Below are 26,395 nucleotides of genomic sequence, written 5' to 3'. Positions count from 1 at the left end.
CCCTTGAATTGCTCAGTAGAGGACAGGGAGGAAAAGATCTCTTAACCACAGCAAAATGCTTTTACAGAAAGGTAACATCAATACTAGTTACGCAAAGTTAGAATGATGTAAATATACATTTCTACTCACTAATATGTGCCTCTGTTTTGTCTCAAAGATGAGAAGCAACCTTTGGTTTTCCAGATAGTTCACCAGTCTCCCATCTCTGTGAGGATCAGGGCTTTTCCTACTGTATTTTTTTCTCTCCAAGTGATTGTCTTAGTATGGGTGTCTTAGCCTTTTTTGGTGTCCTGGACCCTTTAGGAAATCTGGTGAAGGCTATGATTCCTTCTCAGAATCAGGTTTTCACTGCATAAAATAAAATACAGATCATTACAAAGGAAATCAATTATATTCAAATGCATTTATCAACATATTGTTAAAAATCAAGTTCACAGATTCCAGGTTAAGAACACCCTTCTTAGACAGAAGAAGGTTGCTGAGAGTTTAATAAGTGAAAGAGAAAAGGTTTGGAGTATTTGCTCATTTCCCCAATTGTTTTAATGATTAAATGGAGAGCACAGGATATGGGGATAACTGTCAACCACAACATTGCTTCATACTACTGCTCTGGAAAAAAGGGGGGAGGAAGGAAACAAGCATTTATTAAGCACCTATTATATACCAGTCGTTGTGCTAGGCACTTCTTTACAAATTTTATCTCATTTGATCCTCATAACAACCCTGGGAGGTGGATGCTGTTGTTATCCTTATTTTACAGTTGAGGAAACTGAGACAGAGGTTAAGTGACTTGCCCAGGGTCACACAGCAAGGAAATGTCTGAGGATGTATTTGAACTCATCTTCCTGTCTCCAGGCTCAGCACTCTACCAGTTCTGACACCTAGCTAATTCTAGGAAAAAAGATGATTATAAAATAGAAGGGTTTTTCTTTTTTCTACAATTCTTTTTAAAATAGCTTCCAGGGGAAAGTTTACAGTAGAGATCTCCCTGAATACTTGTTCAGTAATATACTGTTAGGGACCCCATTCAATATTCTAGTCCCTAGGATTCAGGAACATGTGGCTATAGGATGAGGTAAGTCTAGAATGAAAAAGAAAAGGTATTATTTGGGGAGAAAAGTTAAATATCCATAGCTTAAAGCAAGAAGAAAAGTAGGAAAGAGGGAGAAAAGTTTTCTTTATTATTACTGTCCTAAAGCACCTTTGAGTCCTGTCTCATATCTCCAGCTGCCTTTCAGACATCTCTCATTGGATGTACAGAAGACATTTTAAACTCAACTTGCCCCAAACTAAACTCATTATTTTTCCCTCTAAACTCTTTCCCATTCCAAACTTTTCTATTACATCCTTCCAGTCCCCAGACTCTCAACCTAGGCTCACTATCTCTTACCACTCCCCCCCCTCCAATATCCAATCTGTTGCCAAGGCCTGTTGATTTCACCATTGCAACATCTCTCAAATACACCCCCTTCTCTCCTCGGATACTGCCACCATCCTTAATGCAGGCTCCCATCACCTCTTGCTCAGACTCTTACAATAGCCTGTTGATGGGTCTGCCCACCTCAAGTCTCTCCCTACTCCACTCTATTCTCCATTTAGCCACTAGAATGATTTTCCTAAAACTCAGATCTATTCATGCTACTATGACCCATTCCAATAAACTCCATTGTCTTCCTATCACCTCCAGGATTGATCCAATCCCATAACCTAATAAACATTTATGTACCAGGCACAGTGCTAAGCACAGGAGATACAATTAATAAAAAGCAAGACAACCCTTGTTCTCAAGGAGCTTACAACTAATGGACTATAACAGGATCAAATATGAAGTCGTCTGTTAGGTATTCAAAGTCCTATTTTCCCAGACTTCTTACACCCTGCTCCTTGCCATGGATTCTTTGATGCAGTGACATTGGCCTCCTTGCTGTTGCGCAAACAAGATACTCCATCTCTTGGCTTTGCCTGGAATGCTCCCTCTTCTGCGTCCTGACTCCCTTCAAGTCTCAGCTAAAATCGCATCTCCTCCAGGAAGCCTTTCCCAATCCCTCTTCATTCTAATGCCTTCCCTCTGTTAGCTGTTTCCTATTTATCCTGTATTTAGCTTGTTGGCACACATTTGTTTGCCTGTCGTCTCCTCCAATGGACTGAAAACTCCTGGAGGGCAGGGATCATCTTTTCCTTTCTTTGCATCCCCAGTGCTTAGCATAGTGCCTGACTCATAGTAAGCATTTAATAAATGCTTATTGATGGATTTCAAGTTTAACTCCATGGTCTTTTGAGTCTTCAGTTTCTCCTGAAAGGATTTTAAAGGACAATTTGTATTGGGATTATTTCACTTAGAGGCTTCCATGGAAGGCTCTCATGATTTGTGAGATACTTCAGCTGACAAATTTAGGTGGACTGAAAAAGGGACCCATTATAGGAGCTAACATGGAGCCAGATTGTGAAGGGATTTAAAGACCCAGCTGAATAGTTGGTATTTTATCCTAGAGGCAATAGGAAGACACTGAAAACTGGAGAAAAAATAGTTTTATTGCTGCTTTTTATTTTTAACAATCTCTGTAACAACCTCACCTCTCCCACTGCCATCATACCCTCCCTTTATCAAAGAAAAGCCAAACAACACAGCAAGTGGATCTAGTAGCATATACCATATTTAATATCTGTAGCTCCTACCTTTTTATTGAGAGGAGGAAGGTATGTTTCTTTATCTCTTTTCTAGGATTGAATTTGTTCATCACACTGCTCTTGAGTATTATCATTTATATTATTATAGCCATCTATGTTGTTCTCTTGGTTATGCTTTTTTTAATCTCTATAACTTCAGCTAAATCTTTTCTGAATTCCTATATTCAAAATTTCATAAGACAGAATCATTTTCCATTATATTAATATGCAACTGTAATTTGTTCAGGTACCCCCCCCCCCAGTCAATAGACATTTATTTCTTTTCCGGTATTCACTGACACAGAGAGCGCTATTCTGAATATTTTGTTATATATAGGACTTTCTTTCTGAGATTTCAGAATGTTATTCTCTCTTCTATACAGTCCTCTGGAATACTCCTGGGTGTTCTAATTGCAAACACCTAGTATTTCATCTGAAACATACCTATCATCCAGGAAATTATTTAGAAGCCTTCCGATGGTTTGCATATATGCCTTGACATTTATGTGAATGCAAAAGAATAGTGACCTTATTGAGGGTATATATTCAATAGCTGAGTATGAATAGTTTGACACTTCTCTCATAATACCAATCTGGTTTTCAGAAAGGTTGGAACATTTCACAGCTTCACAAACATTGTATTAGTGGACTTGCCTTCCTACAACCCTTTCAATAGTCCATTGTCTGTGTCCATTTTTTATCAGCTTTGCCAGTTTGATGAGTATGAGGTGAAACCTCAGTTTCCACATCTGTAAAGTAGGAATACCAATGCCTACCCTAATGTCACTGGGATCAAATGAGATAATTGATGGGGACATGATCTCAAAACCATGAAGTATTATAAATACATAAGGTTGTCTTTTAACTTCAACAACAAACTAACTAAATTATTATTCATTGAATATTATAATATTGTTACAAATCAATAGTAAACAAAGTCCTCTGGCTGTCATTATTCAACTTTAATTTATTATAAAATGAACTGATGAAAATTAGTTGTCATCTGAGTCATCCGCTCTCCTAAACCAGATGTGATTAAACTGATGGGTTTAAAGACAAGTTGAGTCTTTCATACAGCCAGACCTTGAATATTGGGCTTGAATACAGTTGTGCAGAAAGTTGTTCTGATTAAATTAACACAAGATGGAAATTTATGTAACAAGTATTTTTGAACTAATTGGGACATTACCAAAAAAGAGATCACACTGACTGATGATGGAAATGTTCCCAGGGCAGTCGTGGCGGAGCAATCCCAGGTGCGGAAGGATCCCCAGGAGCACCAGGATCTCCTGGGAGAATGGGACCAATGGGGCCTCCAGGACTGGGATTTCCTGGTCCAAAAGGGGTGAGAGGTGGGCCAGGGAGTCCTGGCCACCCTGGCGTGAGGGGAGCAGCAGGTTCCAAAGGCCAGAAAGGTAAATTTGAATACTGACATATGGAAAAAATAAAAAGTTGATCAATGACCTTATTCCCCAAAGAGTTAAGTCATCCCAGGGGTAGTGACAGGCAGAGTTTTAGGATTAAAGTTCCAAAAAAGACATTCAAGAATGTCATGGCAGAATTATAATCCAAAATGAAAACAAGAAATCACAACCAGTTCATAGAACAAACTTGAAAAAGCCAACAAGCCTTTTTTTGTGGTCTCTGTTTGATGGGTCCATATGGCTTTTTTCATTCCTTTGTATCCAGATAACTTGAATACTTTAAAATTAAAGAGGATCTGAGATTCCAGAATGTTATTTTCTCTTTTATATAATCCTTTGAATTATCCCTGGGTGTTCTAATCGCAGACTCCAGTATTTCATCTGAAACTTACCTGATTATCATCCAAGAAGTCATTCAGAGGCCTTCTAAGGTGGACAAACAAGGTCATTGGAATATAGGCCTTGACATTTCTATGAATTCCAAAGACTAGTGCTGGAGTGACCTCAGACCTTTGGATCAAAATACTGGAAAAATTAGGGTGGGAGGTAGAAAGAGAGGACTTTTCTACAGATATTGTTTTGTGTTTTATTATTTGTACATGTTTTTCAGTTCCCATTCTTTTTTTTTCCCCCTAGGCTTTCAGGGGATAAAATAATGTTTTTGTTTTTCAATTTGGAGTTTACTTACAATGTCAACAGCTTGATATGGGCCAAAATTCAAAGGAATAAAGATCTGGAAGTCACCCGAATTTAGCATCCTGCATTTTCTTTATACCCATGAAGTAAAATATCTTGATTTGGCAGGGTACTATATCATACTTTATTATTTCCACTGCGATGGAAAGATCATTGATTCTGGAATCAGCATGGCATCCTGACTTACTAACTTCTCCCCTAATTCCAATTTGGTTGGAGAGAGCACTGGATTTGGAATCAGAGGACCTTAGTTAGAATCTCAGCCTTGCTCCTTGCTATCTATGACCTTGGATAAATCACTTAGCTTCTTCCTCAGTTTCCTTATATGTCAAATGAGGGAGTTGTACTAAACAGCCTCTAAGACCCCTTCTAGTTCTAAATCTGTGATTCTGTGAGTGTTCAAGCTACAAGGTACCTTAGAGATCATCTAATCCAACCTCCTTTTGCATATGGAGAAAAGTGAAATGATAAAACCAAAGTCCCATAGTCAACTACTATCAGAACTGGTATGAGAATTCAAGTCTCTGTACTAGTAGTCCAGAACTCCCTGTAATACACACCTCATCTTATCAAAGCTTCGGGTGATCCTATATTAAATGTCTGTTATGACAAACACATGGTATTCTTTAAAAGGATACTAATAGGCACGAAGGAAGGGAGAGAAATATTTCATGCTGCTTGTCATAAAACACTTCTGGCCCTTCCCTGCTGTGTCTGTAAATGTTTTGATCATGAAATATCAAGTTTCAAGCCAGCATCTTCTCGAACTCAGCGTCAAAGACTATCCCAAAACCACTTAGGCAAGTGGAAGGCTTCTTTCAAATCTGGAATTATTTTTCCCCTCGGCTTCCCATGCAGCCTGGCTATACATAAAAGAATTTCAGCAGTTCAGTGACATCAGCTTTAATATTTCAACAACAGAGACACTTGTATTTTTTTCCAAACACCCGGTATTTGAAAGCGTCTGTTTTCTTTCCCTTCAGGTGACACTTATCCTTGTCCTTCTCCCTCTCCCGGGAGCCCTGGAGCTCCAGGTGTTCCCGGTGGTCCGGGTAAGTATATCTCTCAGAAGCACTGTCTCATCTTCCTGCTGTAAAAATAAGTAGTATGAATGGTCAATTTTAAACTGCTTAGAAAACATCCAAATAATTTACTCAGGCTATATCCGAAATAAGGAACTCCTGGGAGAGCAGTAGGGAATGCATTTTTGGAGTCTTCAAAGCAGGGATCAGTATCTATCAGTGGCATACTGAAGCTAGCTTGAACCGGCTCCAGAGATCCAGTTGTTAAATTTTGTGAAATTGGCAAATGCTATAAATCAGGGATTCATTTATTGTTTTGTTGGTTGTCTAGACTTAAGAAAGTAATGGTAAAATGTTAATAATACAAAGTGAACTTCAATGAAACAGAGTAAACTGTCATGTGTACTTAAAATAAATTTTTCTGGAGACTTGGTTGTTAAACATTTACCAGCACACCACTCACTGATATCCATACTCCCAACAAGGTTTTAAAGAATAATAATAAGGAATGTCAATTGGACTGAACCTCTTAGCCTGTGGAGGTCTGAACTAGACAGAGCAGGCAAGAATAGCTGCACAGAGACTAAGACAGAAGTTTCTTTTCTATAGTGAGGGAAATGACTAACAAGCAAGGAGGGAAACTAGACACATGCACCAGCCCCCCACCCATAGAGGGAGGACCTGTGGTTGTATGGGCACATCTCATTTCTTATACCAACAGCTACGTGGTGAGCTGTAGCCTTGACAATGAAGGGTAACCACAACAATGAGACAAGTTTGATACATAGTAGGGCTTCATGGCTGGACTGCAGGGAATACCTGGTGTTGGTCACAGCAATATAATAATTAAAATAATTGAAATAAAATAAATTGAAATAAAATAATGGAAATAATTCTGGGATTTTGCTATGCCCTAGTTCATCCAGAGGGTGAGTGCAAAGGATTGTTGTTATGCCAAGCTTAGGGTACAGCTTGCTTGCTGGCCCTTAGCTATGGAAAACAGGGTGTTTCTTAATAGTATTTTGACAGAAACCAAGTCCCAAATAATGACAGCATGCAGGATCATTGTGTAGTAGCCCCAAAGGGAGGCTTTCTGGTACAGGGGATTTAGAATCAGACTTGGAACCTGACCAACTCAGGTTGGAATCCCTCCTCTGATACTGGATGGCTGTGTGACCTTGGATAAGTCATGTAACATCTCTAGATCTCAGTTTCCTCATGAGGGGATTTGGCAAGATGGCCTCTGGCACTCCCTCTGGCTCTAAAGCTATGATCCTATGAAAAACATTGGACTAAATTCTGTCCACAGATAGTGACAAGCTCATCTACCAACAAATGGTCCCTGTGACCCCAGGATTTAAAGATAGCTGTTCATTTTCTACCTATTTGTAAGTGTTATTGTTGAGTTATTTTCAGCCATGTCTGATTCTCTGTGACCCCATTGGGGGTTTTCTTGGCAAAGAAACTGGAGTGGTTTGTCATTTCCTTCTCAGCTCATGTTTACAGATGAAGAAACTGAGGCAAACAAGGTTAAGTGGCTTGGCCAGGGTCATACATCTGGTTAGCATCCCCAGTAGAAGTTGACTCAGGTCCTCCTGACTCCAGGCCTGGTGCTCTATCTATGGTGCCACCTAGCTTTTGATGTCCCAGTTTTCTAAGAGCCTCAGTCCTTCTATTGAAGATGTCTGAAAAGTTGGCCACATATAAAGACACTTGGTTTGATCTTCAGACCCAGCACAGTGCTCAGCACATAGTAGGCATTTAACAAATACTTGTTGATTGGTTAGTTCATGATTCATTTGAAGCGATTTTTTTTTTTCTTTCCATTGAGTCAATTTCAACACTTATTAAGGGCCTGAAAGGTGGTGTGACATAGATGGTAAAAATCTGACAGAACAAGACTGGCTAAAATACCAGATGTCAAAAAACACAAGGTTTAGCAATGACTCTCTAACCCCAAGACAACTAGTGGCATATAATGAATAGAGTGTGAGATAGCAGATAGACAGATGACCTTGAGGCCAGGAAGATCTGAGTTCATAGACCCACCTCTTAATAAAATAACTGTATGACTTTAGGAAGGTCATTTAATCTCTTGGTTCCCCTGGCAGTTTTCCAAGGTTATAAATTGTAGAAGGGGTACAGGTCTGTATCAGTTAAAGCAATTTCCTCATTGGGCGTTCCCCTATACCAATGAAAATCACAGGTCTGCCTAAAAAAAAAAGTTCCTACTGTGTCAATGAAGTCAGAGGGAAACATAAATTTAAAGAGAAAACTAATGTGTTTGATGGGGGCATACTGCCTTTGAAGTGTCTGTCTAGGTCTTATGATGAGACAATAATAGCTAGCATTTATAAAACACTTTATCTTTTGCAAAGTGCTTTATATATGTTATCTCATTTGATCCTCACAATAACCCTTTGAGACAGCCATTATTATCCCCCTTTTACAGATGGGGATACTGAGACAGAGAGAAGTTAAGTGACTCACTGAAGGTCACAATGGTATTAAGTGAATGGGGCAATATTCAGTGTCATGGGTCTTCCAGATTCCGAATCCAATATTACATCCACTGTGCCACCCAGTTGAGATGGTGATAGAGGCCTAGTTACGAGGAAAGAGGAAATGGATATTTCACAGTTACCTGCAAAAAGCTGATAGTTGAGGCCATGGAAGTAAGATCGCCAAGCCTACACAATATATACATCAATTTATCTCCCGGGTTTTTTTGTTTGTTTGTATATGTCTCCCTAAAATTAATCGGACCTCCCAAGGTTTTTGTTTTGTTTTGTTTTTTATAGACACCGTTGTAGCCCTTGAATTTGGCCTTTCTCATCACAGACAGATGGAGAAGGCCTGAAGGAAGTGGAGAGGTTGATGCCATATTGTCCTGCTCTTTGATTCTTGGGCCGTACCTGGGTAGTTCTAAAACAAATGACCTGTTCAATCTATGAAAAGACCGCTCACACCAATTGTTTAGTGTCCTGCAGACGATACAATTTCTCGAATGACTGCCCAAATTTTTCATTTTCTAACTGATTGCAGGGTTGTCACGTAAACATGGAGCTGGAGCGCTTCCCTTATGATGAAATGGAAACAGAAACAACCATCTTTGTGGGAGCTTATCCCCGAATGAAATGAACAGCAATTGGTTTTTATTGCTGATGCTCTTCCTTGAGCCTCCCCCTACTCAAAGCTTAAGCCAGAATTTACAATCCATTTTTGGTGGAGGTAGTTGCCCATCATTAATCACAACAGGCACAAAACACAATCCCTGCCAGCAGGAGATTTGAGGACTTAATTCTATGTTCTGATTCACTAAGGAAGTGCATCATCAGTTTCCCAGATAGACTTGCCCTTCATAGATGTTTTTCCAATCTATAAAATACCTGAAACCAACTGTGCATAGAAAGATATGATGAAGGGTTTCATATAATGAGATCTTTAATAAAGGCATTGAATTTGGGTCCTTTGTTATATGGCTTCATAAAAGGTCATTCACTGGGAAAGCATGTATATCTCTAGTCTGATGGTATAAATTTCAAACAGGCAAGATCTCTGAGGGCCTTATCTTGACTTAAAAAACCTCAAAATGCCATTATCTCTGTTGTATTGTATTTTTATTTGTTATGTTAAACATTTCCCAATTGCCTTAGTTTGACACCTCCACTCTAGTCTGACTCATATAAAATGACAGAAGGATTAGCCAAACCTTTTAATCTCTAGAAATTAAAAATTTTATGTATAAAATACTCTCATTTAGTACATAATATTGTGTGCAGGAAAAAAATTCCTAGTGTTTACTTTGGAGTTTTCTTTTTTCCTCAGAAAGGCTTGGTTGTTCATTGCTGTTTTTCTTCAGGTCCTAAGGGATTTCCAGGGCCCCCAGGTGAAGCTGGGCTACCTGGATTTGATGGGCAGAAAGGTCAACGAGGCAAACCAGGAATATCAGAAATACCAGGACCACCTGGTAAGTGAAAAAATGTTTTTCCTTTTTTGGGAATCTAGATCAATAAATATGTGAAAGCTAACTTTAACATATTAGGGTGCTTTTTTAAAAATATGAAATGCTGGCTTTCTGTTAGGTTCTGCTAGATTGGAATAGGAGTATAATTACCAAGGTTCTTTCTATTTGAAATGTGAAATGGTCTAAGACAATTCCAAAAAATTCATGATGGAAAATGCTATCCACATCCAAAGAAAGAACTATGGAGTCTAAATGCAGATAGAAGCATATTAATTTCATTTTCTTTTTGTTCTTTCTTTCTTGTGGTTTTTCCCTTTTGTTCTGATTCTTGTTTCACAACATTAGATGTGGAAATATGTTTAATATGATTGTACATGTATAACCTATATTGGATTGCTTGCTGTCTTGGGGAGGGGGGAGAGGAGAGAGGGAGGGAGAAAAAATTTGGAACTCAAAATCTTATGAAGTGAATGTTAAAAACTATCTTTACATATAATTGGAAAAAAGAAAATACTTTTAAGTGGAAAAATAAGAAATGTGAAATGTAAAAAGAACTCTTTGTTCATTTAAGATTAAAAAAAATCAGTTCAGTACAATATTTTGTCATCAGAGGACGAAACAGGACGTATTGATGAGTCTTACTAGAAAGGAGGACATACAACTTCCTTGCCTGAGTATAGTGAAGAGAAAAACATCACCAAATGAGCTAGCAGCGCACATTTTCAGAAGATGCAAAATTTTCTGAAGGATCTTTATTCTCATCACAATATTTTACTGTCATATTTTACTGCCTAACATTTACTTTTATTAAATAGGTTTTCGAGGTGACCCTGGAGAGTCAGGCCCTGAAGGTGAAAAGGGGTCTGCCCCTATTGGTCTTCCAGGCCCTCCAGGGTTACCAGGAATCAATGGTCAAAAAGGAATGCCAGGGGATTCTGTTTATGGCCTGCCAGGGCTCCCAGGAAATATGGGCCTTCCAGGATTGCCTGGGCTTAGAGGGCTCAGAGGTGATCCAGGATTTCCTGGCGCAACAGGTACATGCAATTTTTGGTGGTGTTGGTGGTAGTGGTGGTGGTGGTGGTGGTGGTGGAGGTGGTGGTGGTAGCGGTGGTGATGGTGGATCTTTGAGCATAATAGGATGTTGGGATTGGTCACTGAAGATATTGGGGATTAGCTTTGAGTAATCTATAGCATAAAACTTTTGCCAGGACAGTTTACCCTTATGGAGACCTAGTGATACTCAACATTTTTTCTAAATTTGCTTCTATAGGTAGATGGTTCTAGAATAGATTCGATTAGATAAAGCATTTATTCAGTGCCTTCCATGTGCCGAACACTGTGCTAAACTTTGGAGAAACAAAAATCAAGGGAGACAATCCCTGCCCTCGGGGAACTTATATTCTAATTGAGAAAGATGCATGTAAAAGAGGGCTGCTACTAGGGGAGGAAAGAAGAGGGTATGGGACAGTTCAATGAAGTGACAAGTAGAAGGATTGTAGAGAAGGCCTGGTGCAAGGCAAAATAGGGCAAAAGGCTCACCTTTCACAGCTGCTGGCAAATGGGGTGAAGTTCAAAGACAATCATTGTTCGCTGAGTACCTTGCAGCTGAAACCCAATACATACAAGCCTACATATGCACATACACACATATACCATCTCTCTCTTATCTTAGAATGAGAGCTTTCAGTCAGCAGGGATTGTCAGCTTTTCTATTTGTATCCCCAGCACCAACACAGTGCTAGGTGCACTTAATAACTGCCAAAAGTTCTCCGAAAAGAGAGTTGACTGGATATACTGAGAGATTAAGTGACTTGGGGTCAAGGAGACCTGAGTTCAGATTATGCTTCAAACATCTTACTAGCTGTGTGACCCTGGGCAAGACGCTTCAAACTCTGTCTGCCTCAGCTTACCGATCTGTGAAATGAAGATCAATCATTCAATCAATAAATATTTATTGCCAGACCTTAGCTCAGTGGCAGGCACTGAGATAGTCCCTGCCTTCTAGGAACTCATAGTATGATGCAGGAGATTAAATGAGATAATATATGTGCAGTGCTTTGCAAACCATCAAGCACTATATAAATGGTGGCTATTATTTTTTGAATATAGTATCTCATTTGTGGTGTAACCCTGTGAATTAGGAACTACTGGCATTATGATCCCCATTTTGTGGAGGAGGAAACTGAGGCTCAGAGAGGTAATTTCCCAGAGTCACACAGTAGTGAGAAGCAAAGTAATAGCGGGCCTCAACTATGCTGTATTTTTAAATTCATTCAAATGAAGAGTTTTATGTCATGGAAAGCATTATGTCATTTCAGGGACAACTGGTATTCCAGGATTCCCAGGCCAGAAAGGACTTCAAGGCAGAGAAGGGAATGTTGGGCCTCCTGGTAACCCAGGTTTACCAGGCCATGGATGTCGAGGCTTTCCAGGGTTGCCAGGGCAACCTGGACTCGCTGGGTCACCAGGCATTCCAGGTAAGTGAATGTCAGCCAGAAGCTGGGGAGCGTCTGCTGGGAGGCCTTACTTGTATCATTCAGATTTTGGACTGAGAAGCTAAGAGATATTGTGATAAATAGACTTGGAGGTGGTCACAGCGATGAAATGGGGCCGTTTTTAGACAAATTAGATTCACCTCTATCCCTGTTCTCACCCTGCCTTCTCCCATCTCCATGCATTCCAGCTAAATCTCATATTATTGTCTTTCATACACTGTTTTCCAACTTAATTTCCCCCTTTTTTTTTTGCCCTGCCCTCTCCTGTGTCCATGCGTGTGCAGGTACTGCCTTTTCTAAAAATCCTTCCCTGGCCCTCCCATCAACCCTGCACCAAACAAATTCAGCTTTCTCTCTTCAGATTTCTCACAACACTGTGTCTGAACCTCTCCTTCACACATATCACAGTCAGCCTTGTATCACAATTATTTGGTTATGTATTTTATCCCACTTTTATTATCAGCTCTTTGAGATCTTAAGAAAATGCCTTGGCCATGGTGGGAATATTTATAGAATTGGGTTGAATGTATCCCTGCTATATCTGCTTCTTCACCTTTTTTTCCGACTCCAGTTACTTTATCCATCTACCAATCAAAAGGACAGATGTCCTGATTACATCTGTTTACCAAACAGAAGTGGGACCTTGCTGTAGAAATTTTGAATTGAAGGCAACTGAAATCTTTGAAATTATGAGGGAGATTCTAGGAAGCCAGGGGTGGGGGCAAGGGTGGGACAGGAAAAGCCTATAACCAAGAACAAAGTTCAACTGGATACTTAAAATCATAGAATCTAAGAGCTGAAAGTGACTTCAGAGATCATGTAGCCCAAATGATATGTGAATAAGAATCCCTTCTGTGGTATGATGGTTATTCAGCCTTTGCTTAAAGACCAAAGTGAGGAGAAGTCCACTATCTCTTGAGGTAGCCCATTCTACTTTGGATAGCTTTAATTATGAGGAAGTTTGTCCTTGTTTTATGTCCAAATCTGCTTCTCTGAAACCCCATTGACTGTTCCTAGTTTTATCTCTTGGGACCAAGCAGAACTAATCTAGCCCTTCCTCCACATCCAAGCCTTTTACATATTTGAGGATAATTATGTCCTCCCTAGCTCTTTTCTTCTCAACGATAAAGTTCCCCAGTTCCTTCAACTTTTCCTCATATTGCATGATATCAAGGCCTCTCCCCATCTTAGTCACCCTTTCTCAGGTGATTCTCCAAATTGCCAAATGTCCTTCTTAAAACGTGAGTCCAGAACTGAGCAGATATACTGCTAGAATATTGAGCACAATACTCCAGATGTGGCCTTGCCAGGTCAAAGTACATTTGGATGATGACCTTCCTCATTCTGGACACTGACTCTCAATAGAGCCCAAGATTACATTCTCTTTTCTGACTGCCACATCACACTGTTGAGATATATAGATAGAGATATAGAGATATAGTTGCAGCTCATTAAATCCCTTCTATCTTTTTCAGATGACTGTTATTATCTTCCCCATTTTGTACTTGTGAAGTTGACTTTTTGAACTCATATGAAATTTTACATTCATCTATATTAAATTTAATCTTAATAGATTTGGTCCAATATTCTAGCCATGCAAGACCTTTGTGTTTCTGATATCTAATGCGTTAGTTATTCCTAGGAACTTTCAGTCATCTGAAAATCTGATGATAATATTGGTAATAACAATAAGAACACAGATTCATGAACATTGAACATTTTACATTTTAATATATGTGTTGACATACCAAATTCTCACAATCTCCGAACTATATGGAATTAAAAGATTTCAAACTACAGAGACTTAGTGGAAGTAATCCCTCCTGTCTGCTATTGGACCTGTCCCAAAGAGAATCTGTCAGTGAGCTTCCATAGAATGTGCCGACATCCCAGTACTTTTATTCAGTTACACAAAGAAGCCATTTCATTTACTAGGGCAGTAGCCCACAGGATAATAACTTATGCCAGGATCTAGCATCTATCTAGCATCCTCAAGTCTGATAAGTGCTTTCTACCCTTTGATCCTCATAACAGTCCTGAGAAGTAGGTATTATGGGCATTATTATTCCCATTTGACAGATGAAGAGACTCAGAGAAATGACATGGCTTGCCCATGGGCAAGCTACTAAAATAATTGCTATTGGGATCTGAACTCAGATCTTCCTGATTCCAAGTGCAGCATGTCATCCGCCCTTCCATCCCAATCATTGATTTTTAAAGAAAGTGTTAAATATCATGGACTTAAACACAGGAACCTGGAGCACCCCACTGGAAACCTTATTTCAAATAAACCTGGGACTGTTAGTAACTGCTCTGTAGATCTGGTCATGCAACCAACTGCAAATCTACCCACCCACCAGTACTGCCATCTGGCCTACAGTCCTTCATTTTGCCCACAAGAATGACATGAGAGATTACCCTGTGCTTTGCTAAAATATAAGGCCATTGTATCATCTATAGCATTTCCTTGACCTACAAATTTAGGAATCTTGGAAAAAAGGAAATGAGTTTACTCTGACGTGTCTTGTTCATAATGAAGCTGATTCTCTCTTACATAACCTGTTTCCTTTTTTGAATGCTTGCTAATCACACCTTCAATAACACCAAAAATTTTGCTAGGAATCAAAGTAATTTGGGATTTCGTCTCTAAGGGCCTGATAAACTGGGTGATACTGAGGGAAGCTAAGTGTCATCTTACTTCCTCTCTATCTTGTATTTCAATTCAATTTCTTCCACTTTGGGAGTCAGAGTGGTTTGCTATTTTCTTCTCCAGCATATTTTGCAGATGAGAAAAGTCAAGCACACAGGGTTAAGTGACTTGTCCAGGATCACACAGCTAGCAAGTGTCTGAGGTCACATTTGAACGCAGGAAGAGGAGTCTTTCTGACTCCAGACTCGGCACTCTCTTTGCTCTGCTACATACTTGCCATTTAACAAGAGCCATACCGTAAGGCCTCTGAATTCTTTCACCTCTTTGATCCTAGGTAAATCTTTCTAAAAGTGCTCTGCTGGAGGGAGAAACATCTCCCTAACATCCCCTTCCTGAATTCTTCTTTTAGCTGCTGATATCTTATACAACTGCTAAGACAGAAATGTATTTGTATTCTCGGGGGCAGAGGTGACCCAGCTGTACCATGGGCTCACTTGCTGTCTCTGGTGGACCACCTCTTCCCTGAGCCATGTTCTCATCTTAGGGCTTCAGGCTTTGGGAAATATACAGGCAGGTGGGCAAAATTCATAGTGATTCTCCCTCTTCCATAAATCCAGTAACAGAGTCATTGAGTACCTGCAGCCCTGTTTTAGGCATTGTAGGAGATTTTTTAAAAGTAGATGTGATTTCTGCCCTTACAGAATCTATAGTCTTCATTGTTCTACATCCAAAGTATTTTATAGCAAGTCAATTCAGAATATAATTTCATCTTTTTTCCCTACTGCTATAATTCCAGGGGGAAAATGTGCTGAAATAGTTACGCCACAGTGTGGATAAAGTGGAAATACTGGGATCATGGGATTAAATAGAATTTGGGCAGAGAAAAGAAATATGAGTTAAGAAAGCGTCAGAGAAGCTAAGCAGACCTGAGAATGTCTTTCACAACAGAAAGGAGTCAAAGGTGTGATAATACTACAATAAACTATATAGAATTCAGACTGAACTGGCCATCTCATTTCACATGAGAAAAATAAAGTCAGTTCACACATCAGAACAACAATAAATTTGCAGGCATCTCCTAAGCATCTTCCGTATATCAGGCCACATACAAACACAAAAGTGTGATACTCCCTGCTCTCAAAGAGTTTACATTCTGTTAACATATATCTCTCTATCATATATCTATCCTCAACATGTATTGGGGAGTAGTGACTATGAAAGGATATTTGGCCTAAGGTATCTCCAATCTGGCTGTGATTAGTACAAATAATGAAATCCGTAAGTGGTTACATTATTTGAATTTACACTACATATTTCCCTTATTAAGCTTGAACCATTTACCATATTTTATGTAATTCTAACTTAAAATAGTACAAATTTGAATACATGTGACCACTTTGTTGGATTTATTATTCACACTAATCTGGACTTTGCTGTGTCTTCCAAGAGTCTATTCTATAATAACTTGTCCACCATGATGGGAGAATTGGAGGTTTAAGGCCCATGGAAAGCATGCTAATATGATGTGGTGGACTGAATACTTATATTGGGGGCCAGAACCACAAATTCAAAACTAGGACCCTGCTACTAGTCATTTGTATGATTTTAGGCAGGTGACTTCACCTCTCCAGGTCTCAGTTTCCTCATCTGTAAAATGAGAAGATTAGATGAGATGCTCTTTAAGGTCCCTTCAGTTTCTAAACCCTATGGCCAGTCCTATGACCTTTCTGGTCCATGATGTTGTTCAAGTTTCTACAATGTCCTCCTGAGATTTTATGTGATATAGGATCACCTTACCCTCCACCCATCCAGGAAGCAATTGGAAAGTTTTCTTCTTTTCTAGTTTTGTTCTAGTTATTTGTTCAGGGCCTATTGTGAATAGCTCATTATTTCACCTGTCCAATTTCCTTTCCCTCTTTCAAACTCTCCTCTTGATAATCTTTCTTTGCTTCCTCTGAGCAATGGTATCAGTCTTAATTATGGATATTGTTCTTTGGATCAGCAAAGACATCTCGTGTTATCAATCTTTATCAAATGTTCAGGACCTTTTGGCCTTTAGCCTAGGCAAGTTCCCTTATTCCCTTTTCATGCTCGTAGATGCACAATTTAATCTTTTCTGCTTATATATAAATGAAAAGAAAATTAAGTTTTTTGGTATACAGTGCCCTTGTAAATTTGATCAGACTGTGGTTTTCATCAGGGTTTGATGGCTTGAAAGGTCACCAAGGAGACAGAGGTCCACCTGGACCAGATGGAATGAAAGGCCTCCCAGGAATCCCAGGACTTCCAGGCTTACCTGGACCCCCAGGACCACAAGGGGATTCAGGCCACTGTGGAGATAATGGCTCACCGGGTTCCCCAGGCCCAAAAGGTAGGCTTTACTTATTTTCTTCAATTTTTAAAATTTTATTAACAGCTAGCAGTGATTTTGAATCCATTATCAAATGTCACATTTTTTCATCCTAATAGACTCAAGTTTTTCTTTTTCAGATTTGATGTACCATTCCCTTTCTCTTCCCTCCTTTCCTCTCTCCACAGTTTCACCTCCTCCCATGGGTCTAATTTATTCATGTGAGTGCGATATGAGACTTTAGGATACCCAGAGTAGAAGTGCTAGGGACATTTCTAGAAAAGGATGACTTAGGTCTAAGATCACGGAATAACTTTCCTTGGGCAATGTTGGAGTGAGGCTATAGATGAACTCTGTTATCATGGGCTCTGGAACCACCATAATTTGGCATAAAATTTCATATGTGGTATGTGGGCAGTAAAGAATTATAGCATATTATAGCAAATTATTCATACCACAGCCTTTATTTCATGCAGTGGGGTTGATAGTGTTAGAAGTGGGACAGGGGCAATGGGAAATAAACATAGATGAGAAACCTCTTTCTCTTTCTTCTTTTGATAGGCATCATGTATCCAAGTGACTCTAACTTGCAACAGAATGAAAATGACTTTCACAGAATATCTCCCAGGGTCTCTGGAAATATGGAGATCTATGGCTGGTGCCACACTCCTGTGTTTTCACAATGTCTTTCTGGATATCTAGGGAAAGTCAGGACAGGCATAGTGGAGGCATGACTAACTTTATTGAAGCTGGTGGATCGCTTGAGCTTAGGAGTATTTGCACTAAATCTGACCCTAATATTGTGAGTCTCTGGGACCAGAGGGTCACCAAGACGTCTAAAAAAGAGTGACTCATTCCAGATTGGAAAAACAAAGTAGGTCAAAGATTCCATGCAGATCAATAGTGGGACTGGGCCTTTGAATGGCCACTGAACTTCCAACCTGGGTGAGATAGAAGACCTAGTCTAAAAAATATTTGTCAAACAAGCATTTTTTCAGCATTTACTATTTGAGAGGCACTGTGCTAAAAACTAGGGATGCAGTAAAATGAAGAGTATGGCCCCTGCCCTCAAGGAGGTTGCATTCTAATGGACATGGAAATGTCCTTTTTGTCCAGATCTCTCATGGGAAAATGAATACTCTTTGCTTGTGACTAACAAAGTTCAAGCCACCACAGCCACATTTCTGTTTTGAGCCTAACCAAATTCATTTGTAGGTACATCCTTTGCCACCTGCTCAAGTCATCCCCCCATTCTTCTAGCTATTATTTGATGTCTCTCAGTAGTGTCTCTCAAAAATACTTCCGTAAAATCCATGTTTTCTTTTGCATACTGTGGAACACTCCAGGGGCCCAAGGCCTGCCAGGTATCCCAGGCTTTCCAGGAGAGCGAGGAAGAAAAGGAGAAATAGGACTTCCAGGTAGAAAGGGTGACCCAGGAGAAGAAGGTCATTGTGGCCTTCCAGGAGAGCCAGGAGAGCCGGGCTCTAAAGGTAAATGTTTTCGTTAGTACTTCAGTCTCCTCTTCTACAGACGTAACATGGTATGATCTCAAAGCCAGGAAGGCCCCAATTCAAGTACCCACCCTGACAAATACTGACTGTGTGACGTTGGTCAATTCACAACCTCTCCATGCTTTCAACAACATTACAAGCTGTAGTAGTTGATGCAGTCAGTCTGTATAGTTTCCTTACCACAGTCTGTACCCTGAAATCATAAGCCCATTCCCCATTTAAGTTCATCAGAATTAGATTCTTAACCCTTGGCCTCCTCCATGATTCCTTATTTTGATTTTTATTTCAGAATTTCTTGCCTGAATTCTAAACATTCTCTTTACATACCTGTCTTCTGACATATCTATAGACAATAATAGCTAACATGTTTATAATTCTTTAAAGTTTGTAAAGTGTATTTACATTATATTATCTCATTTAATCCTCACAAGAGCCTTGTAAATAGATGTGATACCCCCATTTTACAAATAGGAACCTGAGGCTCAAAGGAGTCAATGACTTATCCCGGGTCACATGGTTAGTAGGCATCTGAAGCAAGATTTGAACTCATGTCTTCTGTTTCCAAGGCCATTACCATAGCTGCCCTATCCACTATGTCTCCTACCTTTATTATTAGAAGTAGCTCTTAACATTTTAGTTCAAATATCCTATAAGAGGTGACAGAGTGCTAGGCTTGGAATAAGAACTCATCTCCGACCTCTGACTTACTGTGTGAACACAGGCAAGTTCCATGACTTTTCTGAGCCTTAGACATCTCTCTGAAGGTTATAACCTACATGGAATCATTAATTATTTAATTTTCACATTGTGTATACTTGCTTAGGCAGTGGGGTCAAACTCATATAGAAATGGATCCCTGTGGGGCTGTATATTTACTTAGAAAACCACAAGTTAACCTTATCTATGTTGTACAGTATTTTTATTTACTTTATTAAACATTTCCCAGTTACATTGTAATTTGGAGAGCCACACTGGATAGAGAGTCTGATGCCTCTGAGGACTCATATATGTCTGATTTTATCCCCAACACTGAGAGAAAGATGTGAGATAGTTCCTAGAAATACACTTCGAAACAATGAATTCATTTTATTATCTATATGTTTGATTTGGGGCAGCTAGGTGGAGCAGTGGAAAGCGTGCTGGGCCTGGAGTGGGGAAGACTCATCTTCCTGAGTTCAAATTCGGTCTCAGACTCTCACTAGCTATGTGACTCTAGGCATGTTACTTAACCCTGATTGCCTCAGTTTCCTCATCTGTAAAATAAGCTATTGAAGAAAATGGCAAACTGTTCCAGGATTTTTGCCAAGAGAACCTCAAGTGGAGTCACGAAGAGTCAGGCACTACTGAAAAATAGCAACAACAAATATTCGATTTTAAATTATTATTCCATTTTAGTTGTTTAGGTTGACTATTATTTTCTGTTTTAGTAACCAGTGAGTCACCTACATAATATCAAGGAGACAAGAAGTCACTCTTTACCTAGGTTTTAGTGCCTTTCTCACCAAGAAGTCAAGCCCTGGTTCATCCTTAGGGCACACTTAATGAAAACCAGGTTTCTGCACTGCTCTTCTTTTCTCCTCTCTTTTTTGTTTGGTCGTCATGGGAATCTGTGTTTATGGGGAACTCCAGGGTGTATTTACTGGACACAATTAAGCAACCGTTCTCTTAGCCCAGTGATAAGGAAAACAGTATGATGAAAATGACTAGGAAGAGGACGTGGAATTGGTAAATGTGAGCCAGGAAAATTGAGATTTTACAGACCAAACAGAATTTTTGCAGGTCTACTGGGTGTTGAAAAACTGTTTCCAAACCTGTTGTAATGGAAGTAGCAAAGATTTCCCCTCTTCCAGTACAAATACATAAAACTAAACTAAACAGACTAATAAATATAATTATTATAGTTAGTACTGGGGACACAATTGGAGAGGAATGAAAAACTATGATTTAAAGATCATGTCTATTTATTGACTTGTGAATTTTATTGATGTTTTAAGGAGAAAAAGGCCATCCAGGAGATCAAGGGGATATTTCCATAATTCCAAGAAAGGGGGAAAAAGGTGAACATGGGCCACCTGGTAGATACGGATTCCCAGGAGAAAAAGGTAAGAAAGATAAGTTTATTTGCTTAACCTTGGCAAATATCCTGGAATTTCTATGCATGACCAACTAGAGATATGGAGTTCATAACCATTTTCCAATGATGCTGGTATTATTGCTGAATCCAGGAAGGCCATCTCTCTATAAGACTAAATGGTAATTAACCAAGTGACATTCTCTTATTGCTATATTTCTCTCTTCTTAGAATTTACCTGACAATTTTCTCTTCTAAAGCCCATATGCACTTAGAGTTTGGGAAATTCAGAACTGGAATTGGTGATGAGGCATGGACACTCATTCCCAACGTGTCCCTCTCCTTCCTTGTCCTTACTCCTTTCATGCACACCTTTTGGAGCTGGTGTTGAAATGAGCAGCTGGCATTTATGTGAACATCGATGGGTGTGGGTGATTCCCATGGAGGTCATCCAGAAGGCCAAATCTTCTAGCTTCTGAAGCTTAATCTCACGCTGAATGCTTAAGAGGGAGTGGGGTGGCATACAAAGCAGACTCAGAAGAGCATCAGTTCTGCCATTAACAATCAAGTCACTTCAACTTTCTGGGTTTCTGTTTCCTCGCCTGAAAAATGAGGGGTTCAATTGGAAAGCCTCGGAAAATGTGAGGATAAAAGCATCTTAAATCTGTAGCTGCAAGGTACCTTGAGCTCATCTAGTCCAAGCCTCTCTTTACAGATAAGAAAACTGAGGCTTAGGGAAGTCAGTCAGTCAACAAGCTTTTGTTGGCTATCTTCCACGCCTGGAATTCTCTCTCCTCATCTTTGTGTCCTGGCTTATCTGGCTTCCTTCAAGGCCCAACTAAAATCTCACCTTCTCCAGAAAGCCTTCCCCATCTTCCTTAACAATAGTGACTCTCTTTGTTGATGACCTTGAATTTATCCTGTCTATATATTATTTGTACCACTTTGTGTACATATTGTCTCCCCCTCTAGATTGTGAACTCTGTAAGAGTAGGGAATTTCTCCCTACCCCACTCCCATCCCCACTGCCTTCTTTATTAGTTTTGTTTTTTTGGTTAGGCAATGGAGTTAAGTGACTTGCCCAGGGTCACACAGCTAGTAAGTGTTATGTGTCTGAGGCCGAATTTGAACTCAGGTCCTTCTGACTCCAAGGCCTGTGCTCTATCCACTGCGCCACCTAGCTACCCCTGCCTTCTTTGTATCTTCAGAGTTTGGCACACAATAAGCACTAGATCAATATTTGTTGACTGACTGACTAGGTGATTCTTAAGTCCTCTTCCAGCTCTAATTCTGGTGATCTGGTACTGAAACATTCTAAACTCCTCATGTATCTTCAGGAGAAAAAGGGGCTCCTGGAATCCCAGGGATAAAAGGAATTTCAGGAAGAGATGGGATACCTGGTTTTCAAAGAGGAGAACCTGGCAACAATGGTCTTCCGGGACTTCCAGGACCCCCAGGCCTCCCAGGACCTCAAGGGCCCAGAGGAATAATTGGTTTTCCAGGCATTCCAGGGGACCAGGTAAGCTATTCCATAAAATGAGGAGGGGGGAAGGAAATCAGAAAACACTTTATCTGACATATTGGGGGAGCGGGACCTATCAATTCATCAGAATGTACAGTTAACTCATGTCATCTTATATGTTTCTTGTCAGTTCTTGTTCCTAAGTTGTGAAAGGTGATGAAAGTGTAAATGAACACTGTGAAACCATTAGAATTAGTTTTCCCTTCCCCCAATCAAGAAAAAAGTTTAAAAAGATAAAATCCACAGCCACAGAGAAGGAGTGGTAAATTGCAATTTTCTGGCAACTCTATTCTAATTCAATTACTCTATTATAGTTTCTACTGATTATTTCCTTGGTACTAAGGGTATCAGAAATGGTGGTTTCTAGTTGGTTGAGTATCTAATAACATACCTTGTATAATAAATACATGTACTGATTTTTTTAGTCATAAGAAGAATCATCTCTTGGGAAGTCAGATAGGATAGCATCGCTATCTATTGTTGTTGCTTTGGAAGGAATTTGAAATTTCCACGTAAGACACACAACAGTCAGTAATGTTAAAATCAATAGGCCTTTTTTGGCTTGTTTTAACTCACACAAGGGAAGCTCTTATGACTTACCTTGAGACAAGTAAAGGTATTAAGAGGGGGAGAAGAGTGTAGCAAAGCAAAAATGTACTAGGATCATTGTTACCTGAGAGACAAGGGAACAGGGTTACACCTGTATCTCTGGAGGGGCCATCAGGATACATCCTAGACTTCTTAGACTTAACCATTAGAAGAATTAGGGCCATGGGGAAGATGATCTTAAAGCCAAGGCAAAAAGAGGAAAGGATAATTGGTTATACTAGAAGCATGGTATCCAGAGTTTTTGGACATAGTTCCAAATTGCTTTCCAGAATGGCTAGACCCTTTTCCCAGATCAGAATGGGCACATCTTAGTTATCCCACATAACAAGGATGCTTTCCAGTGTGGAAGAGGGCTGGAGTTTCTACACAGAGGGGTAGAGTCTTAGTCAGACATATCTGACTGGCTTACTAGTTCTAATGTCAGAGATAGGCCCAAATTAGTCAGGAAGCTGGACAGTTCTATCAGGGAAGATTCCAAATTATGTGGGGGGGAAGGAGGGAGGTCTAGAGAAGAGGTAAGGAGGGGTAGGGAGATATCTAAAGCAGAAGGTCTGTTGCAAGAAATGCTAGGAATGGAAACCAGAGGTTTTTCCAGATTACCACAGACAGCAAGAGTGAAAAGCTGAATCATAATTGATGAAAGCAGTTGTTGAAATTTTCTAGGATTATGTACCAAATCAAGATGTATAGAAAAGACATGAAAAGTGAGCTAATGTTATTATCTTAAATGTAACTTTTTTCAATTAACAAACATTTATTTTCTCTTCCTCTTACCCCCTATTCGTACAAGAAAAGAAAAAAGAAAAGAGAAACCCTTATAGCAAATGTCTATACACACACACACACACACACACACACACACATATTTATATATAGAGAGAAGTAAAACAAGTTTCCACGTTGGCCATGTCCCAAGATGACTGTCTCATTCTGTATCTTGAGTCTAGAAAGTGGGCAACAGGCTTCATCATCAATCCTATGAGATCATGGTTGGCCATTTCATTGATCAGAACTCTTAAGGCTTTCAAAGTTGTTTGCCTTTATATATTTTTTTGTTATTGTATAAATTTTTCTCTTGGTTCTGATCATTTCACTCTTCTTCAGTGGATACAAGTCTTCCCAGGTTTCTCTGAAATCTCCTTTTTGTTGTCAAATTCCATTACATGCACATACCTTGATTTGTTTAGCCATTCTCCACTTTAGCTTCTGATTCTTTGCCTTTCATTGTATGAACAGCTACTCTAGATATTTTTGTACATGGGTCCTTTTCTTTTGTCATGGATCTTTTTGGGTATAAACTTAGTCATGGTAGTACTTACTGAGTTAAATGGACTACAATCAGTGACTTTTTGGGCCTAGTTACAAATTGTTTTCCAGAATGGCTAGACCAATTCACAGTTCCACCAACAGTGTATTCATATGCCTATTTCCCCATAGCCCTTCCAATATTTATTATTCTCCCTTTTTGTCATCTTTGTGAATCTGATAAGTGTCAGGTGAAACCTCAAAACTGCTTTAATTTTCATTTCTTTGCTTATTAGTGCTTTGAAGCATTTTTTCATATGACTATTGACAACCTGGTTTCTTTCTTTGAAAACTACCTGGCTATTCATATCCTTTGACCACATATCAATTAGGGAATGACATTCAGATTATCTTTTAAAAAAAATTCAAAACAGCTATTGAATCAATTTCATGAATTATACACTCATTCTTCTACAAGTTACAGATCAAACTATGCAAAGACACTACTACTTTACTATCCAGGTGAATTTTTTTTTAAAGTAAATCAAAAGCACTTATTAAGCTACTACTTTGTGTCAAGCACTCTACTAAAGGCTCTCAATTGTGGCTCTAAGAAGTTGTAGCATGTACAGTGGCCACACTCCAGTAAAATGTTCTCGACAGATAGGTTAAACCATGTTGATGGTACCCAATAGCCTCAGACCCCTCAGTGAGTTAGGGAGATATCTACCTCAAACATGTGATGACATGTCCAACAGAATGGACTGGAGGAAAAAAAAATTATTCCAAAGGCCATGAAGGCGGCTGAAGAAAGTACTGTGGAGCACTTAGATCTTGATCAGACATCAAAGATGCCAAGGTCATCCATGGCATCCCAAGCCATCACCACTTGTCCTGATATTTGCCCTGCCATTGGACTTCAATGACTCTGGAAGAGAGAGTGAGGCTGCCGACTTTGAGCAACTCTGCCTCACTTCAATTCATGCACAAGTCAGGACATCACTCTGTGATTGTTCCTCTTTGAAAATGAAGGATAATCAAAAACAAGACCTGGCATACAAAGACAAAAATAAAACAATCCCTGTCCTTAAGAAACGTGTATGTTAAGGGGGGGGGGGAGGCAGCATGTATATGTATAAGTATGCAGAGAATATGTGTAAGATTACAGGGTAGTCTTGGCAGGGGGCACTAGCAGATTAGGGGACTGTGAAAGGCGCCCTTTTTAGTTATCCAAGTGAATTTAAAGAAAATTTTGAGCTCTCAGATTTGTATGAGGTAATTAGATTAATTAACTAGTAACTACAATAAGCCTGGCTATAATTGTTTTAAATTATGTGTAATGATACGCATTTCTGCAAAGCATTTTATTTCTACTGATTGTTACCATACAAGAAGTTCCTAAAGGAAAACGTTATTGTTAGGGAGTCACTAATAAAATTCTCACCCACTATATGAGAGTCCCAGATTCAATTCTGGGCCAATGTAGCAAGAATTTTGGGAGGCAGCATGGCATATTAGAGAGGGCACTGGACCTAGAGTTGGTAAGACCTGGCTTCAAATTTTCTCCCAGATACTTAACAAGCTTTATGAATGGGGGTAAGTCATTTAACCTCTCTGTGCCTCAGCTTCCTCATCCATAAAATTAGAGGGTTGGATTCTGCAGCTTTTAAGGTCCCTTCCTGTTTAAAATGTATGATCCTATGAAGAATGAATACTTTTGTATAGATCTATCATTATAAACATGGCATATTTATATGATTTTCCCTTAAAACATAATATGGCTGGGTTTTTTTCTATTAGGGTGAGCTGGGCTTACCAGGCTTGCCTGGCCTTCCAGGACCTCGTGGGACAAGGGGACCTAAAGGTATTTTCTAGGAATAGAACTCAACATTCATTGAATTCTATACTTCCTGATTTGTTTAGACTATTTAGAGTTTTAGACTATTTATTCTATATCATAGGAGTAAAGGAGATTTTTAAAAATAAATAAATTAGACAATTAAAATATGAAAGCAAGCAGTAGAGTCCTCTTTTTTCTGATATGTTGAATTCAGTGACATATTAAGAGGAAAGGTTATTGTGTTTGTCCAAGTGGTATTTATTAGTCTTCACTTCTAAACCATACAAATCTTCTGGATGTTTGTAAAATGAATACTACAACCAACA

The 26,395-nt window shown here is 39.4% G+C and overlaps 1 protein-coding gene across 4 annotated transcripts in view; it reads left to right on the top strand.

Annotated features, from left to right (window-relative positions):
- The window catches only part of COL4A4 (collagen type IV alpha 4 chain), a 149,794-nt gene that overhangs the window by 79,618 nt on the left and 43,781 nt on the right, over positions 1-26,395 (top strand). For all 4 annotated transcript variants that reach the window (XM_027875990.1, XM_027875991.1, XM_027875989.1 and 1 more), the window contains 10 exons: positions 3,899-4,082; positions 5,771-5,839; positions 9,672-9,779; positions 10,592-10,810; positions 12,095-12,253; positions 17,122-17,292; positions 18,618-18,761; positions 20,777-20,884; positions 22,191-22,372; positions 26,030-26,093. In XM_027875990.1, the coding sequence (XP_027731791.1) occupies positions 3,899-4,082; positions 5,771-5,839; positions 9,672-9,779; positions 10,592-10,810; positions 12,095-12,253; positions 17,122-17,292; positions 18,618-18,761; positions 20,777-20,884; positions 22,191-22,372; positions 26,030-26,093 (1,408 nt within the window). The remainder of the gene's footprint in view (positions 1-3,898; positions 4,083-5,770; positions 5,840-9,671; positions 9,780-10,591; positions 10,811-12,094; positions 12,254-17,121; positions 17,293-18,617; positions 18,762-20,776; positions 20,885-22,190; positions 22,373-26,029; positions 26,094-26,395) is intronic.

This window comes from Vombatus ursinus, unplaced genomic scaffold (assembly GCF_900497805.2).
Source record: "Vombatus ursinus unplaced genomic scaffold, bare-nosed wombat genome assembly UNPS02014810.1, whole genome shotgun sequence".
Classification (NCBI taxonomy): Eukaryota; Metazoa; Chordata; class Mammalia; order Diprotodontia; family Vombatidae; genus Vombatus; species Vombatus ursinus.
The sequence above is the reverse complement of the archived record's forward strand: the minus strand, read 5'-3'. Positions and strand labels throughout refer to the sequence as shown.